Source organism: Poromitra crassiceps, assembly GCF_964638095.1.
Source record: "Poromitra crassiceps genome assembly, chromosome: 1".
NCBI classification, from domain to species: domain Eukaryota; kingdom Metazoa; phylum Chordata; class Actinopteri; order Beryciformes; family Melamphaidae; genus Poromitra; species Poromitra crassiceps.
The window spans coordinates 122,350,865-122,370,974 of record NC_139623.1 but is presented as its reverse complement, the minus strand read 5'-3'; the positions used below and the strand labels follow the sequence as shown (position 1 = coordinate 122,370,974).

At 43.4% G+C, this 20,110-nt stretch overlaps 1 protein-coding gene across 1 annotated transcript in view; it reads left to right on the top strand.

Moving 5' to 3' along the window:
• The window catches only part of LOC310772916 (rab proteins geranylgeranyltransferase component A 1-like), a gene marked incomplete at its 3' end in the record, with an annotated part of 130,811 nt that overhangs the window by 68,511 nt on the left and 42,190 nt on the right, over positions 1–20,110 (top strand). Inside the window, exon 11 of the mRNA XM_083632863.1 lies at positions 10,423–10,500. Coding sequence (XP_083488989.1) covers positions 10,423–10,500 — 78 coding nt within the window. The remainder of the gene's footprint in view (positions 1–10,422; positions 10,501–20,110) is intronic.

Below are 20,110 nucleotides of genomic sequence, written 5' to 3'. Positions count from 1 at the left end.
GGTTTAGGCGTAGGGGGTGGGAGAGGTTAGGTTTTGGGTTAGGGTCTGGGGGAGGTTAGGTTTAGGCGTGGGGGTGGGAGAGGTTAGGTTTTGGGTTAGGGTCTGGGGGAGGTTAGGTTTAGGCATGGGGGCTGGGAGAGGGGAGGTCGGAACAGCGAGAGGTCGGAACAGCGTCATGGAACCCTCGCTCCGCTAAAGATACGCGGCAGTTCTATTTTTCACGGATGACGCCTGCAAGCTGCGTCAAGCTGCACAGAGCAGATCGTTCAGCCCGGAAGTCAGACGCAGCAACTGCACGAGAATCCGGTCGATTTTCATAATGAAACACCGTGTGCAGACCCAATACCGACTCCTTCTCCTTCTCCCCCCCTCCCCCTGTAGTCTTTCAAGTAGACGAAGAAATGCAAGAGTTCTCCTCCTGCTAACAGGCACTGTATGACAAATAAATAAATAATTTCAGCCTACTTACCCATGGTAGAAGCACAACAATCAAGGGAAAATGACCAAATCAAAAGCAAGTCAACGACAGACTGTGTTGTTTGTGTGTTGTGCTCTTTACATCCACCCCATTGTACACACAGTATCGCGCGATCTCGTAAATCCCGCGCGATCTTGCATCAGCTGCCAGGCAGCGCTCCGCTTCTGAAACGCGTGCTGTGGGACATGCCGACGTGCAGAGGACGGAGCAAAACCGCGGTGCAGACGGAACGCTGCGCAGACGGGCCTGGTGGGTTTGCCGCGTTAGTTGCGCACTCATCGCGGTAACCAAAACTCTGAGGAAGCAAGTGAAGCCGAAACTAGAGAGATCCCCGGAATACAGGAAAGACTTTCCCACTAGGAATTATGACGATGGCCGGCAGGCAGCCCGGCACTGCAACGTTGGCGATGTAGTTGGATCCTAGACCCATCCTGACAGTGAGTACGGCTCAGGAAACCTCACCCCATTGAAAGAGTTAGCTTATTTGTGTAAGGTAACCTGTCTGTTGCTGGCAAAGCTTTAAAATGCGTGGAGGAGGCATCCGCATCTTCCTGATATTTCTATGACAGCTGAACTGCTCGCTAGCTGTCACTTTCTGCAACCAGTTCGGCTCCGCCCACAAAATACGTAATCGCTGTTTACAAACGTAAAAATGGTCTATTGGCATGCGCAGCGCACAATTGCACGATTGCTCAACTTCGCATCGCTGATGACATCACTCACTGATGACATCACAATTGCTCGAGTGACCATCACTGATCACCGTCAGTGACATCACAATTGCTCGAGTGACCATCACTGATTACATCATCGAGTGCTTGAGTGACATCACTGATGATGTCATAGGCATTGTGACATCATCAGTGACATCATTACTGACCAAACTCATCACAAATCTCACAATGTGGGACAAAAATCGCAGACAGAGAGACAAAGAAACAGACAGAACCCACTTACTCCCCTTTTTATATAAAGATGCTGTAAACATGACTGTTTTAACATGGGGGGGAATGGGGACGACTCCCTTTTGGGTCCAGCTTCAAGTGCTTATTGAGAGTTCAGTTGTGGACCAGTGATGTAATTTGTGCAGATGGACATCACTGGTCCACAAATTCACTCAAATCAACTCTCAATAACTGTCAAACTAAATGAATGTCTGCAAAACTGTTCACAGTTTTCTGACTCCTGACTTTGTAATGATACAAAACTGGTTGAAAATCAGCAGTGTTCCTTTAACAAAAGTTTATGAAACAGTAAACTTTGTGTTCAGCAAGATAATCTTCACAAATGAGGACCACTTTTATGGTTTCAGAAACGTAAAGTGGTCCTCATTTGTGAAGACTATCTTGCTGAACAGTGAACACTAGTTAGTAGTACTGCAGTGTGTATGGAGCACAGTTTCTGTTAATGAGCTGCAGACACTGACTGATCAGCTCATTGTCATGGTGACCGATGCACCAGGCTCGTTGGAGCGGCTCAGGAATGAGGAGGGTGTCGCCCTGGGCTCAGCTCATTTACATATTAGATGATCCTCACCGGATATTGTCGCTGAGGTCACACACACATACACACACACACACACACACACACACACACACACACACACACACACACACACACACACACAGAATCTCTTAGCTGTGGCCACAGGACACATGAACTTTTCCTGGACGGATCATAGACGTTTTTATTTATTTGACGTTCCAAAACAAGTTGACGGACAGACATCTCTCCTTTCTGATAGGTCAGTGTGGCTGCAGCCGAGTCCTTCTCGAGTCATGCTCACAGGTAGTAAGTAGGCTTGGGCCGACAGCGTCTTCACTTCTTTATTGTGGATGAAGGAATTTGATTGGACAACAGGCCACTAGAGAGGCAGGACCAGAGCGGAACATAACGTTTGGGGAGTTTGATTGCACTGTTGAAAAGCTTTTCACAATGCACCGAAAACAAGTACTCAGTGATGAGTTGCAGCATGCTAGCCTCCCTAATGTTAGCCTCCATTCAGTTGTAAAGGAATACCCCCAATCTCCCCTGTTACCAGAGCAGGCAGGCTCTGTTACCAGAGCAGGCAGGCTCTGTTACCAGAGCAGGCAGGCAGGCAGGCAGGCTCTGTTACCAGAGCAGGCAGGCAGGCAGGCTCTGTTACCAGAGCAGGCAGGCAGGCTCTGTTACCAGAGCAGGCAGGCAGGCAGGCAGGCTCTGTTACCAGAGCAGGCAGGCAGGCAGGCTCTGTTACCAGAGCAGGCAGGCAGGCAGGCTCTGTTACCAGAGCAGGCAGGCAGGCAGGCTCTGTTACCAGAGCAGGCAGGCAGGCAGGCTCTGTTACCAGAGCAGGCAGGCAGGCAGGCAGGCAGGCTCTGTTACCAGAGCAGGCAGGCAGGCAGGCAGGCAGGCTCTGTTACCAGAGCAGGCAGGCAGGCAGGCAGGCAGGCAGGCTCTGTTACCAGAGCAGGCAGGCAGGCAGGCTCTGTTACCAGAGCAGGCAGGCAGGCAGGCTCTGTTACCAGAGCAGGCAGGCAGGCAGGCTCTGTTACCAGAGCAGGCAGGCAGGCAGGCTCTGTTACCAGAGCAGGCAGGCAGGCAGGCAGGCAGGCTCTGTTACCAGAGCAGGCAGGCAGGCAGGCAGGCAGGCTCTGTTACCAGAGCAGGCAGGCAGGCAGGCTCTGTTACCAGAGCAGGCAGGCAGGCAGGCTCTGTTACCAGAGCAGGCAGGCAGGCAGGCTCTGTTACCAGAGCAGGCAGGCAGGCAGGCAGGCAGGCTCTGTTACCAGAGCAGGCAGGCTCTGTTACCAGAGCAGGCAGGCTCTGTTACCAGAGCAGGCAGGCAGGCAGGCAGGCTCTGTTACCAGAGCAGGCAGGTGTAACATGAACTCCCCAGCTGCCGGAGGTGGAGACGAGGGAGAGGACGACTCCTGGGAGTGAGGCCGAACATGTTTGAACAAAGTTGTTACAAAGTAACGTGTTACTGTAATCACATTACATTTGTCGGTAACGAGTAGTGTAAGGCATTACGGTTCCTAAATCCAGCAATCACATTACAGTTACTTATCAAACGCTGAAGTCATTACTTGCGTTACATAAGTTTTCAATCAATTTTCAGCAAGATCGGGTTTGAATCTGCAGGATTTATTATGGAGAAAACAACGTGCTTTCATTCACTCGATTGCGCAACACTACAGCTGACTTAAAGACATGTCTGTGTGGCTAGAACGGATGGGCTGGGGGGAGGGGTGGAGTAACGGTTGCTTAGGTTTTAGGCAGGAAGAGTGACGATTTGTGGGTTCATGCGTCCAGGTCCCTCCAGCCCATCCATTATAGGATAACTTCCTGAAACTATGGTGTCCATAATGGCTCAATATAGACCATTGTAGACACAGTGACTGATCAGATGCGGGCGGAGGGGAAATAGCAGCGTGCAGTCTACAACTTTTAACTGGTGGATTATGCACGTACTTCGAATTATTGCACGAAAGGACAGGAATTTGATGGTGAAGTGCAACCAGTCAGAGGAAATGTTGCCAGTGTAAGATATTTCTATGGTGAAGGCTGTAAGTGATTCACGTTATTTTCTTGATATAGCTATGCAGTACAGAGCTTTTATTTTGGAGGCAGGCAATAGAAGTGTTGTGTTGTGTTGATGGTGGAGCGCCTGACGCTTCATGTTGGACCCGGGGAGAATAATAAATCCTGGCGTCTCGTGTGGAGTCGTCCAAAGTTGGAGTTGTCTCCATTTCAGAAACAAAGATCTTGTGTATGTCCTCCTTAATAGGAGAAGGATTTGTGCTGATATGTGGGCATATGTGTAATGTAATGTGTAATGTTGTTAACTGACAATGCATCTCAGTCGATGTTTAGGAGTAACGCAAAGTTTATGTAACGAGTAGTGTAACAAATTACTTGCTCCAGGGCGTAATTAAGTAAAGTAAGGCATTACTTTTTTTTAACACATTCACTCCCAGCCGTTTTTTTTTTACTGTAGGTAGCTTCTGCCAGAGGGTTTTTTTGAGGATTCTGGCTCATTTTACAAGAGCCGAGGATTATTTTCTGCTTGGACTTTGTGAACACAAAGTTCACAAAAGTACTAATAGAATGTGTGCTTTCTCTGTCTAAAAGAGTTAGTTTGTAGAGTTAGTAGTTATGTAGATATTAGCCGTTGAGTACAGCATGGTTTCAGCGTCTGAGACTGAAAGCTGAGATAATCGCAGTTTTGTGAAATTCAATCAAACAGGCAGAACAGTCACTTTAACCATTTATTTTTGGCATCAGTGAGATATCAGACATCTAAACAATATAGTTCTGAACGCCCTCTCCTTCAAACTCCTCCCTCCGTGGGCGTGTCTGGTGGCTTTCAGCAGCGCGTTTGTCACAAGCAGTTTCTACTGCCTGTCTGAGCAGTGAGCAGCCTCCCTCCCTGGGAGTGTGGATGGGGCTCACTCGTTTCTTGGGTTTGAGAGCTTTGATGAAGCTTTGTGCGATTCTAGGCTTTATGCTGCGTGTTTCAAAGTGTGTTTTCCACCCAGTCTATTTTTGGAACCCCCCACCGTTGTGCGCCCGTGTGCGCCAGCGTGAAAGCGTTTTCGCCTACAGTATGAGAATGAGGCTCGTTCGTTTCTGGGTTTTCGGTTGAGAAACCCCAAGAAACGGGGTTTCTTTTGCGATTGTGGTCTTATTTATGCTGCGTGTTTCAAAGTGTGTTGCACCCATAATCTATTATGCAAATTTGCAATCCCGCACCGCCAGCAATCAGCGCGAAAGCGTTTTCGCCAATCCATTTTACAGTAGGAGAATGGTTTCATCGCGCGTTCCCCTGCAGTTTTGGCTCGACTTTTTCTAGAATGGAGTGCACTGTCGCCACTTAGTGGGTCGGTGGAATGGGTTGTACACGTTCGGTGGCTCCAATATTTTTATAGGAGACGTGGGGGGCGTTGATCAACGTCCCACCGTCAAAATTTTTTTTTTTTTTTTTTTGACGACTCAACTCGTCATTGGCAGTCAACCGTTGGATTTTTTTTGACGACTCAACTCGCCATTGGCAGTGAACGTGTTAAGTAATGTGTAATATATTACTTTTTTGAGTAAAGACCTAAGACCCCCAACACTGCTCGTGATTCAGTAGCTGTGGGGCTTCCCGAATCCCACCCATGCTCCCCATCTGACCCATGGTCCCCTGCCACATATCATCCCCCCCACCCCGGTCCGTCCGCCCACCGTCCAATCCCTGATTTCCCCCCGTCTTTATTTTTTGTCTTTGCTCCAACTGAAATGTTTTTTAGTCACTCCCAATTCAGTAGGTCACGGGTTGGCTTGGTTCCAGCCTTAAAATATATAAGGATTTTTTTAAATGTCTATGGAGAAAATGAATGGGGAACTTACTTCCATGGCAGGAAATGCCACATGACTCTATAGGTCGTGGTCGTGTGTGTGTGTGTGTGTGTGTGTGTGTGTGTGTGTGTGTGTATGTGTGTGCGTGCGTGCGGTCCTCTCCCCCTGCTCCTTGGCTGACCGAATCTCTGCGAACTTATCGAACAGAGCTTCGGACAGCTGAGAGAGAATGGAGAAAACCACATCACCCTGAAGATCTCTCTTCCTACCACCTTATCCACTCCAACTTCACCTCTGCTGTCTCCAAAGCAAAAACCTCCTTCTTCATCCAGTCCTCTGCATCCAACCCCAGTAAACTGTTCTCCACCTTCTCTACGCTCCTCAACCCTCCCTCCCCTCCCCCTCCCTCCTCCCTCTCTGCTGATGATTTTGTAACCTTCTTTACTAAAAAGGTGGATGACATCAGCTCCTCCTTCCATCCTCCAGGCACCCTCACTAACACTCCCGACTCCAATCCTGCTTCTCGGCCCCCTGTCCCTGGATTTCCTTCCTTCTCCCCCCTCTCTCCCGATGAAGTGGATGTCTGCCCACCACCGGTAATACAGAGCTACTCTTCCTTCCAGGGAAAGACTGCCCTCTCGCTGATCTCTCCATCTCCATTGACAATACCACTGTACTTCCCTCCCAAACAGCTAAGAACCTTGGGGTGATCCTTGACAACCAGCTGTCTTGCTCAGCCAACATAGCTGCGACAGCACGCTCCTGTAGGTTCTCCCTCTACAACATCCGAAAAATCTGTGACTTTCTCACAAGAGAAGCGACTCAACTCCTGGTCCAGTCACTTATCTCTCGCCTGGACTACTGCAACGTGCTCCTGGCCGGCCTACCTGCCACCGACATCCGACCGCTTCAGCTCATTCAGAACGCTGCAGCCCGTCTGGTATTCAACCAACCCAAATTCTCTCATGTCACTCCCCTCTTCCAGGACCTCCACTGGCTTCCCATCTCGGCCCGCATCAAATTCAAGACACTGGTACTGGCCTACAGGGCAGTACACCAGTCAGCTCCCCTGTACCTGCAATCTATGGTCAGGTTCCAAACCTCTCAGTGCTCCCTTCGCTCCTCCACCAGTGCAGGTCGCCTCGCCCCTCCTTCGCTACAGGGGCTCAAAAGTCGCTCATCCCGATCTCGACTCTTCTCGTCCCTGGCACCCCAAGTGTGGAACGAGCTTCCACCTTCAGTCAGGATGGCTGAATCACTGCCGATCTTTCGGAAAAGACTAAAGACACACCTTTTCAGGCTCCATCTGGGCCCTTCTTGATCTAACTTCTTTCTCTCTCTTTCCTAAAAAAAAAAAAAAACTAACCTAAACTAAACTTGTACCACTATTCCTTACAGAAGTTGTAGTTGTCATAGACTGTGCTCCATAGTTGATTGTTCTATTGCTGACAAAAATTTGTTAATGAAAGTCGCTTTGGATAAAAGCGTCTGCCAAATGACGTAATGTAATGTAATGTAATGTAATGCGTTCGTGTGTGCGTGCGTGCGTGTGTGATCTCATTTATCATCGTCTCTGCACTTATTCCACTTATTACTTGTTTTCTTTTAATTAAGGGGTGGACACACACACACTCTGTAGCCCATCACTCACACAAGAACAGGAACAAATTATTTTTGTTGCGTGATCACAGTGTGTGTGTGTGTGTGTGTGTGTGTCTTATAATTTGGCTCGCCATCTTAAGAAGCTTCAAAGAGATGAAAAGATTGGACACACACACACACACACACACACACTTAGCTAACAACGGTCTGTCTGTCAGCTCATGGTAATTACACCTGTGTGTGTGTGTGTGTGAGAGAGAGAGAGAGAAAGAGTGTGTGAGTGCAAGTGACAGGAACTATGGTAGCTCTTCAGAAAAGGTCCTACACACACGCACACACGCAGTAGAGGATTTGTGTGTGTGTCTGTGTGTGTGTGAGAGAGAGAGCGAGAGAGAGAGAGCGAGAGAGAGCCTTTGATTTATGAAGTGAGCCATAATTTGATTATTATTAAGAGAGAGAATGAGGGAGGAGAACATATGTTATATGTTAGAGAGAGAGACAGGGAGACGGACATAGAGACACACGGAGAGAGAGAGATACAGACCGACAGAGAGAGAGAGAGAGACATACTATAGCCCCTTCTAAACATGCAGTTAAATCTAGGGGTGGGAATCGTGGAGTAACTCACGATACAATATGGTCACGATACTTGGCCCTCGATAACGATATTATCACGTTACAGTAGGGGTGTCACAATATATCGTCCCACGAAATTTCGCGATAGTAAAACGTCACGATATGTATCGTTGAGATGAAATCTCATATCGTGAAAAAAAAAAAAAAAAAAAAAAAAAACTTTTTTTTTTTTTTTTTTTTTTTTTTTTCAAAAGTAGACAAAGAAACGTCTTTGTTTGTTGAAGTTCAATGTGTGGAAAGTAGTTCAGTTGAACAAGTCTCTGAAGAGACACATGATAAGTTATACAGGAGAGAAACCATTCAATTGAGTTTCTGGCAAAACTGTTTACTTGACAGGAAAAACTGAAGATGCATAAAAAATAGACTAAGAAAAGTCTTGTTGTTTGAGTTTGAAGAAAAACTGAAGATGCATAATGAGAATTTATACTGCTGAGAAACCTTTTAGTTCAAAGTAAATCTAAGTGACGGTGTAACTCATTCTATTTCAAGATAAGCCTTATCTCCAATCTCATGTTTTTTCTAGTTGTTATTGTAATAACAATTTCCCACAACAGCATGTTTTGTATTTGTGCATTTCAAATAAAATACTACTTTTCCAGTCATATATTGTCATTATTCAAGTTTAAAAAAATATTGTTAAAATCGTATCGTATCGTATCGTTATCGTGAACCCAGTATCGTGATACGTATCGTATCGTGAACTGAGTGTATCGTGACACCCCTACGTTACAGCGATTCTGCGATAATCGATATATTGGAAGAAATTTAACCTACGATACATCACGATATCTGTGTAACTGAAGAGAAAAAAATACCCCTAAAAGGCAAGAAGCAGGTATTATGTATTTATTAGCAGAATTGACATGAACTCTCTCAGAGTTCACTCACTCACTCATACCATTTTCGATACCACGGAGGAAAAGTTACACATTAAGTATTTTTATTATTATTATTAAAACAAGAAAACCTATATAACCTACCTACCTATATAATTTCTAAAAGTAGATATTAATGATCAAACATTTCCATTCATGTAGCCTACAGTATTTATGTTTTTGTTTCAACTACAAACATAAATAAACGTCAACTTGAAACTATGTTTCAACTACCACACACAGCATAATATTTTAGCCTGTTTATTAAAAAAAAAAAAAAAATTAAATAAACATATCGATACTTGGTGCCAGTGTATCGATAACGTATCGCAAGCGGAAATATCGCGATACCGTGAGTATCGATATTTTGTCCCACCCCTAGTTAAATCTGGATTATGACCAACTGCTAGCCGATCGGCCTGCATGTTTAGAAACAATTAGCCGCCTTATGCGGACTCCCGCGAGTGCGGATCATGACCATCTGAGCCCCTAGTACAGGATCCACATTGTTGGCAAAACGGCTGTTGTTTAACACCGGCAGCTCATGTTCCGGATCTTGTATGTCTGAGTTACTTTACAAACCATTAATGTCCCTGTGCTATTTAATCATTTCATGAATGGATGTAGTTACGGCTGGATTATTTGGAAGAGAGCCAAATTAGGTGAGTAAACAAGTAAAAGTTGAATCATTTCTTTCTCCCTCATCTGCCAAAAAAAATGCAACAAGAAGATGATAGCCTACTTACTTAAGCCCCTTCTAAACATGCAGTGAAATCCGGGTTATGACCAGCTGCTAGCCGGTCGGCCTGCATGTTTAGAAACAATTATCCGGCTTAAAAACCAGAAAATATCCGGCTCTGGCTAGCCGGACATGTTCCACACTTCATGTTTAGAAGTGGCTATTCACGAGTTTCATGGTGAGACCGTGGGCGCTTCCATGACACCCTCCCTCCCTGTTTGCAGCTGCCGGTTGCCTGTTTCTGCCCAGGACCGTTCATAGCGAAAGAGACTGAAAATAACCATAATAATTGTTGTGACTTTGTACCTACCTATGTCTTGTAATGGAGCCCCCCAGTACAATAATTTCACACGTGCATAATTGTACTACGAAGTGACAATGTCTTGAATCTTGAAGAATGGCTTCACAATTATTATTTTTTTAATTTTTTATGTATTTACAGTAGGCTAGATGGAGCTCTCTTTATTCTCTCTCACTCTCTTTAATGCTAACACACACATGCATGCACAGACACAGCTTAGAGTTCTCAGTTTCAGCCTGAGCCCGACGGAACCCGGGTCAGGCTCAGGCTTCAACTTACTTGGGTCGGGTTGGGTTTGAATTTTCAGGCCCGTTGAGAACTCTAAGCTAACTGAATAAACCATCATTATACTTCATTATCGTGTGTGTGTGTGTGTGTGTGTGTGTGTGTGTGTGTGTGTGTGTGTGTGTGTGCGCGTGCGCGCGCGTGTGCGTGTGCGTGCGTGTGTGTGCGCGCGCGTGTTTTTCAGGATGTGTGCAGTGTTTGGAGGAATCTACTGCCTGAGACACTCAGTCCACTGTCTACTGGTTGACAAGCAAACCAAAAGGTAACAACTTCTTTTTTTTATAACTTTGTTTATTAGTTTTTATAAGAAAATAAAGACATCACAAAAAATACAATACAGAATAAACAAAGAAAACGACAACCCCCCACATAAAAAAACAAACATATATATATATATATATAAAATAAAATAATAAAAACAAAATGGTGGTGATACACAAGAAAGGTTACATACAAGATATTGGATGGAAGTTATATGGAAATGACGGAAGACACAATCTCAATCATTGTACTTTCCCAGCAGGCTGACAATGGGTTGCCAAATTTTCTGAAATACCCCTTCTCGGTTTGAGATAGTGAATTGGATTTTCTCCAGATGCAACACATTTCTTACTTCCTTAAGCCACAAATCAAATGTAGGACACTTCTCAGACTTCCAGGACTGTAGCAGCAGTTTTCTGGCTAGCAGAGTGGATAGAGAGATGTCCTGGGCCTTATCCTTACTACCAACACTTAACTAGCCTGTACGTCACTGTACTGTACTGTACTTCACACTGTACTGTACTTCACTGTACTGTACTTCACACTGTACTGTACTTCACTGTACTGTACTTCACTGTACTGTACTTTACTGTACTGTACTTCACACTGTACTGTACTGTACTTCACTATACTGTACTTCACTGTACTGTACTTCACTGTACTGTACTTCACTGTACTGTACTTCACACTGTACTGTACTTCACTGTACTATACTTCACTGTACTGTACTTCACACTGTACTGTACTTCACTGTACTTCACTGTACTGTACTTTACTGTACTTCACACTGTACTGTACTGTACTTCACTGTACTGTACTGTACTTCACACTGTACTGTACTTCACTGTACTTCACTGTACTGTACTTTACTGTACTTCACACTGTACTGTACTGTACTTCACACTGTACTGTACTGTACTTCACTGTACTGTACTTCACTGTACTGTACTTCACTGTACTGTACTTCACTGTACTGTACTTCACTGTACTGTACTTCACTGTACTGTACTTCACTGTACTGTACTTCACTGTACTGTACTTCACTGTACTGTACTTCACACTGTACTGTACTTCACTGTACTATACTTCACTGTACTGTACTTCACACTGTACTGTACTTCACTGTACTTCACTGTACTGTACTTTACTGTACTTCACACTGTACTGTACTGTACTTCACACTGTACTGTACTGTACTTCACTGTACTGTACTGTACTTCACTGTACTGTACTTCACTGTACTGTACTTCACTGTACTTCACACTGTACTGTACTTCACTGTACTGTACTGTACTTCACTGTACTGTACTTTACTGTACTTCACACTGTACTGTACTTCACTGTACTTCACTGTACTGTACTTTACTGTACTTCACACTGTACTGTACTTCACTGTACTGTACTGTACTTCACTGTACTGTACTGTACTTCACTGTACTGTACTGTACTGTACTGTACTTCACTGTAGGCTTGCCACGGTAGTCGGTGTTACCGGTGTTACACGGTGGTGGGTCATACACCGATTACATAACATGCCCACCGGTAACACCGTTCATTTTTATGGAGGAAGAAAGAAAGAAAAAACTCCACCCGCTTGTGCTAGTTTCAGCGTGCACCGGGGTCAATTACAAGCGCTCCCTCTGGGCTGCAGTGTGGCTGCACTGTGACAAACTATAGCTGGATAAACAGAGCTGTGCTGCAGTGTTGAGATTTAGTTTGTTTTGTAAAGGCAGAAGAAGAGCTGGAGTTATGCTGTAGCTAGTCTCATCATGGAGCGAGCGAATTGCAGCTGAAGCACATGGCTAATTAATATGGACGTTAACATCCATATTAATTAGCCATGTGCTTCAGCTGCACTCACCCTGTACTTTGCTAACTTAGCATCGATGCTAGCGGGACTTACCCAGCTATTGTCATTGCCTTCTTACTGCTGCTTGCTGGTAATGTTAATCCCATGTCAGAAAAAGTCTCCAGATTTGATTGATTCATTGATTGATTCGCCCAATAGGCTGTCAATTTAGCAGAGGTTAAAAGACGCTTCTTACCTCCGCTAAATTGACGACTGCATTCCATTCCACTCCAGTCATGTTTGGTAGCCTATACGGCAGAGCCAGAATGAAACAGTCTCACAAAGCACTCGTGCCAGCTGCGCACCAAAACACACATAACTATTATCTCCTCATATATACTGTATCATACGAGTGTCGGCAACAAGTGCGAGCGATTGATTGATTCATTTATTGATTCGCCCGACGTTAGGCTGTCAATTTACCTCCGCTAAATTGACGACTGCATTTCATTCCAGTCACGTTTGGTAGCCTATACGGGAGAGCTAGAATGAAACAGCCTCAGGAAGCACTCATGTTATACTACCGCACTGAACGCACAAGCGTTAGTTCAGTGACCGCCATTGGCGGGTGGCGGGCTCTAATTTCGGGCCCTACAGCCAAGTATTGTGAGGCAGCCAGTGTTGTGACTGTGAGCGTCCAAGCTAACACAGCAGCGGAGAGGAGTTGACTGACTGAACCGTGAGGACAGCTGAGGATTATTATTAATTTTTTAATATTCTTTTAACTCATTGAGTGCCAGCCACTTTTGGAAAACGGATGCTCCCAGTGCCAGAGTTTCAGAGCGTTTTCAGTGATTTCTCAAGGCCCACAGAATATTGTGTGATATTACTATGTAAACACCGAACACGCCCAAAGAACGATGAGACTCTCTTCTATCATCAGCAAAAAAAAGTTTATTGATATCATTTTCCGTTCTTTAGTTATGAGCCGGAGAAGATTGATTGAAGGTTGATTTCACCAAAAAGAGACGTTTCAAACTAGAAGCTGAGATAATTAGCCTTTTGTGAAATGAAGCATTTCAAGCACATGACTGACTCTGAAGCTAATATTTTCTGATGTGACACCTCAAAAATAATTTCCTTCAATAAAACAGTGAAAACAAAGGAATTTTGTTTGGCAAAATAATATTTTTTAGCTGCAACCAGCAGCGCTGGCCCCTGCGTGCGCTGCTGGTTGCAGCTTCTTGCTGGTCTTGATTTACTGCTGGTGGGCATCAGATATTCTAGCTTGTGTTTGCCAATCCTGTCCTGCTGTCTGGGTCTGTCTGGGTCGGTGTTGTATGCTGCCCTGCGTGCCCCCCCCCCCCCCCCCCTCAACTGCAAACCCCTCTTCCGTGGGTGTGTTTCTGGTGGCTCTCTGCTGAGTTTGCTCTGCACTGAAAAGTGCGCTACATCCAGCACAGCTAACGTTATGCTTCATGCATATCGATCCATACCGATGTGATTTCCGTTTCCCCATGACTTCTTCTCTCTTTTTTCCTCGCCTTTCTCTAATCTGGAGAGCACTGTCGCCACCTAATGGGTCCGTAAAATAGCTTTTACACATTCAACATCCACCATACTTTCACAGGAGATGGATCAGGCTTTGATCCACGTCCCACCGTCAAAAAACGCAATTGACGACTTTAGTCGTCATTGGCACTCTACGTTACTATCCGAATTGACGACTATAGTCGTCATTGGCACTCAATGAGTTAATAATAAATTCATTTTTAATTTTTTTTTATATTATATTATATGTTACCGGTAACACCGGTGTTGTCACGTGTTTATTACCCAGTGTGAAAATGACCACACCGTGGCAACCCTACTTCACTGTACTGTACTTCACACTGTACTGTACCGTACTTCACTGTACTGTACTTCACACTGTACTGTACTTCACTGTACTATACTTCACTGTACTGTACTTCACTGTACTATACTTCACTGTACTGTACTTCACTGTACTATACTTTACTGTACTGTACTTCACTGTACTGTACTTCACTGTACTATACTTCACTGTGCTGTACTGTACTTCACTGTACTGTACTTCACACTGTACTGTACTTCACTGTACTGTACTTCACTGTACTGTACTTCACACTGTACTGTACTTCAGTGTACTGTACTTCAGTGTACTGTACTGTACTTTACTGTACTCTACTGTACTGTACTTCACTGTACTGTACTTCAGTGTACTGTACTGTACTGTACTGTTCTTCACTGTACTGTACTCTACTGTACTGTACTCTACTGTACTGTACTTCACTGTACTGTACTGTACTTCACTGTACTTCACTGTACTGTACTTCACTGTACTGTACTGTACTTCACTGTCCTGTACTGTTCTCTACTGTACTTTACTGTACTGTACTTCACTGTACTGTACTGTTCTCTACTGTACTTCACTGTACTGTACTTCACTGTACTGTACTGTTATCTACTGTACTGTACTGTACAGTCAACCTAGTGACATCAAGCAGCACCCTAGTTGGTGAAAAGCTGAAATGTTGTTCATCTTTCTAGCAAATCTAGGTAAATGTCAGACTTGAAAGCAGTGTCCTGTCTTGTCTGAGGGAGAAATTAGCATGGCCATTTTCAAAGGAGTCCCTTGACCTCTCACCTCAAGATATCTAAATGAGAATTGGTTTGTACCCACGAGTCTCCCCTTTACAGATAGGGTAGTTGCCAGGGCGGCAATATTCTGCAATATTCCACATTTTACAGTTGATTCAAAATGTACCAAATTCTGTGATTGTGTCCGTGTTTGCCACATTGATTGATTGCATTTTTTTTTATTTTTTTTTACAAATTAGTAAATATAATCCACAAATAAGCATACAGTATAAAAATAATGAATCAGGATATTACAATAAAGTGGTAAGACGAGTCTGTTTTGTTGTTGTACTCCAGCTCAGCTGAAGACTCTCCTCCAGGTTGAGCCGTGCGTTTAATTTTAACTTGTTAACTGATTCTCATAAAGTAGGAGAACAAAGGGCCTGTGTGTGTGTGTGTGTGTGTGTGTGTGTGTCCTGATGAGCTGATTAATTTACACACGCACGCACGCACACGCACACACACACACACACACGCGCGCACGCACGCACACACAAACACGATCTCTTAACTGAAATGTTGGCATAACGATAAGATGAAAGAATAGGGAGAATAGAGAGACTGTGTGTGTGTGTGTGTGTGTGTGTGTGTGTGTGCGCGTGTGTGTGTGTGTGTGTGTGTGTGTGTGTCTGCGTGTGTGTCTGCATGTGTGTGTGTGTCTGCCTGCATGTGTGTGTGCGTTGTCGTCTTTGATCTGGTTGGCAGGTTGCCCATATAAACTGGACCATGTTGTTTCCTAGCAACCACAAATACTGCTGTTACTGCTACTCATATGTTAGTTGTTTTATATAATGTTATGTATCGTATTACTGCTAAATAAAATAACTACATCCCAGGCCAGTCAGTCCTGAGCCAAGGAATTAAATAAGACTGACATTTCTAACTTGATTATCGTCACCCTCTTAAAATAATGGCCTATGTCACTTTTTGAGGAAAAGGCTATTTTTGCCTAAATCATATCTTCATGATGCTGGCCACCTCTGGTAAAACGGCCTAGGGCTGGGCGATAAAACGATGTCGAAAATTTTCACGAAAAAAACGCCCACGATAACGATGATAAATTTATGAGCTGTAATTTCGATAAAATATTTTTGGTGTTGCGTTCAAAACCCCTCAGAAACATGACCCCAGCTTAGCACAGCAATGCTTATTGTGAATAACGTGTCGTTTTTGGGGGGTATTTGAAGGCAACACTGAGTGGAACCAATGGCATCAATACATCGCGTTAGCTAACGCTAACGTTAGCTTACGCGCTAACGTTAATATCTTCATACTTGACAATCTTGCTAACGTTATGCTATCTGTTAGACCATGTACAGCAGCTATCCGAATAACATTACACATCAATGGTTTAAACAGTCTTTGCTTCCTTTATCAAACCAACAGCAGCTAACTATAGCTGCATAATCAACACCTAGCCTTGGACCAAGACGTTCATTGCATTAAAACAACATAATGCAATACACACAACAGAATAAGCACACCAAAGACCAGTGGTATAAGGGAAAACAAGTAACAAGCATAGAACAATTATAATAAGCTGAAAATGCAAATGGATCAAGTTACATTAAAAAGCCATAAGTGAATAGTATGGACAAACAGATGACTAAATAAAGGGTTATCATTTAATGACAACAATAGCCAATGAGTTGCATTGAGCCTCTCTCATGAGAATACTTTGAATTGAATTCAACTTAATTGTAACCGGTCAGAGATTAATAGAGTCGTATCGAATACATTCTATATCGCTCTGCATTGAATTTTAATTGTGCCCCTAAAATTCTTCATGTGCTTTTTATGTGCAATTAGTATTATTGATAAATTTATATCGTGATAAATATCGACATCGATCGATATAAGAAAACATTGTGATAAAAAAAATTGCCATATCGCCCAGGCCTACTAAGTCCTTAATTGAAAAGATCACGCTGTTCCTACCGGGTAGTGCAATGGCCTATGTCAAGCGTGTGACTTAGGCCATTTTATTTTTGCCTAAGTCAAGACAATGTGACTTAGGCAAAAATAAAACAGCCTAAGTCACACACTTGACATAAAATGCAACTGTAAGTCAGGCCTAAGTCAGTTTTTTTTCAGGTCACAATGGCATGTTCGTAAATTGGCCTAAGTCATCTAATCAGTCATCTAATCATTTTATGTTACATAATTGACAGACAGTGTTATTTGTATGTCAATAGTCATCTATTTTTGTGGAATGATTAACATGTTCACTGCCAATGGCGAGTTGAGTCGTCAAAAAAAATCCAACGGTTGACTGCCAATGACGAGTTGAGTCGTCAAAAAAATAAAATAAAAAAAAATTGACGGTGGGACGTTGATCAACGCCCCCCACGTCTCCTATAAAAATATTGGAGCCACCGAACGTGTACAACCCATTCCACCGACCCACTAAGTGGCGACAGTGCACTCCATTCTAGAAAAAGTCGAGCCAAAACTGCAGGGGAACGCGCGATGAAACCATTCTCCTACTGTAAAATGGATTGGCGAAAACGCGTTCGCTTTCGCGCTGATTGCTGGCGGTGCGGGATTGCAAATTTGCATAATAGATTATGGGTGCAACACACTTTGAAACACGCAGCATAAATAAGACCACAATCGCAAAAGAAACCCCGTTTCTTGGGGTTTCTCAACCGAAAACCCAGAAACGAACGAGCCTCATTCTCATACTGTAGGCGAAAACGCTTTCACGCTGGCGCACACGGGCGCACAACGGTGGGGGGTTCCAAAAATAGACTGGGTGGAAAACACACTTTGAAACACGCAGCATAAAGCCTAGAATCGCACAAAGCTTCATCAAAGCTCTCAAACCCAAGAAACGAGTGAGCCCCATCCACACTCCCAGGGAGGGAGGCTGCTCACTGCTCAGACAGGCAGTAGAAACTGCTTGTGACAAACGCGCTGCTGAAAGCCACCAGACACGCCCACGGAGGGAGGAGTTTGAAGGAGAGGGCGTTCAGAACTATATTGTTTAGATGTCTGATATCTCACTGATGCCAAAAATAAATGGTTAAAGTGACTGTTCTGCCTGTTTGATTGAATTTCACAAAACTGCGATTATCTCAGCTTTCAGTCTCAGACGCTGAAACCATGCTGTACTCAACGGCTAATATCTACATAACTACTAACTCTACAAACTAACTCTTTTAGACAGAGAAAGCACACATTCTATTAGTACTTTTGTGAACTTTGTGTTCACAAAGTCCAAGCAGAAAATAATCCTCGGCTCTTGTAAAATGAGCCAGAATCCTCAAAAAAACCCTCTGGCAGAAGCTACCTACAGTAAAAAAAAAACGGCTGGCAGTGAATGTGTTAATAAATATATTCTGTATTTGGTTCAGTTTTTTATGTTTTCTGAAAAACTTGAAAAAGTGACAGGCCATTATTTTAAGAGGGTGACGCTATATCATTCTGAATATCCCAAGTCAGTCCAACTATTGTTAAAAATATTATGACGAATAAAGAATATTCTATCTTCTATATTCATAAGTCACAGTTGTATCATATATCATACATGTACGTACAATTTTAGTCATCACCCAAATTAAGTACAACTGAGAATAGTAACAGTAACTGTAACTAGATTCTAGTGGTGGCTGCGTAGGTTTGTTCCAACCCGGTGTCAAACTTCAAAAATTTAATTATTTCCCCCAAAAATTGCACAGAAACGGACAAAATTACCTGAATATACCAGCGTTCCTGCTAAGGGCTAAGGCACGCATGGTTGGATAAGATGATATAAATTCATAAAGATGTTGATGTCTGATTAATGTGAAAGGGAGCTGACTGGAGCCCAGAGGACGTTAAAGGTAGGCACAAAGAAGAGGAAAAACACCCTACTAGCAGCCTCCAAATCTCGTGAAAGCTTTAGGTTTATATGAAACGTGGTGATATCTTTAACAGTTCGGCACATATAGTACACCATGCAGCATGTATTTGGATATAATGTCAAACTTTAAGAATGGTTCCTTGTTAGTCTCGGCTCCCAGACGTTTGTTTTCCCCTTATCAAAAGTACACCGTGGTCTATCAGTGAAAAAGTTCTAACTTTTATTGTGTATTTAACTGCTGCTTGGTAGATTATCTAGCTACCGGTATATGCCGAATTTACCACAAGACACTAACAATACAGTAGGTGCAAAATCTTAAGCTATGTTCTATCGATAAACTATGTTTACCAATAATCAGTGACACATTAAATTGCTAGATTTTTAATGGAGCTTGGCGCAATAACTTCTCCATGCAAGACAAGGGTTACAGCGTCAGGTTAAGACAAGGGCGTATCGGTGTTAAATGCACCCGTCTGTTCAATAAGACAGAAGAGCAAAACAAACATACAAGCACCTTCAAAAACATTTATTGAAACGTGGTGATCTGTAATGTCACATTATATGATAGAGCCCAAGGCAGTGCTGTATGTTGTCCAGGTGAGGTGGTGATCTGTAACGTCACCTTATATGATAGAGCTCAAGGCAGTGCTGTATGTTGTCCAGGTGAGGTGGTGCTGTATGTTGTCCAGGTGAGCTGGTGCTGTATGTTGTCCAGGTGAGGTGGTGATCTGTAACGTCACATTATATGATAGAGCACAAGGCAGTGCTGTATGTTGTCCAGGCGAGGTGGAATTGGCTTAAATCAAAGTTCTCCCAGCCTGGCAAAGCTCTCTCCGAAGGCTGGCTCCCCAAAGACTACAACAATGAGTCTTAGTAATTAGGGATGGGCATCGAATTTCGAATTTTCGAATAATCGTTGTTATTATCAAGGTCGACTTTTATTATTGAAATTCGAAATTCGTTTATTGAAAAAAAAAAAAAAATTTTTTTTTTTTTTTGCGAGTGAAATGTTGCATTGTCTCCCCTGATTCTAAGTATAGTCGAATCGCTTGGTTTGAGCAAGTAAAACAATTTTTATAAGCAACCTCTCCCTCTTCATGGGATTTCATCTGCCATTAATTTTTCCATAAACCTTGCTTAAAATGCTTATAAAAATTGTTTTACTTGCTCAAACCAAGCGATTCGACTATACTTAGAATCAGGGGAGACAATGCAACATTTCACAAAAAAAAAAAAATTACATTTTTTATTTTTTTTACATTTTATTTTTATTTTCGAATTTCGATTAAAAGTCGACTTTGGCCAGCGAATTTCAAA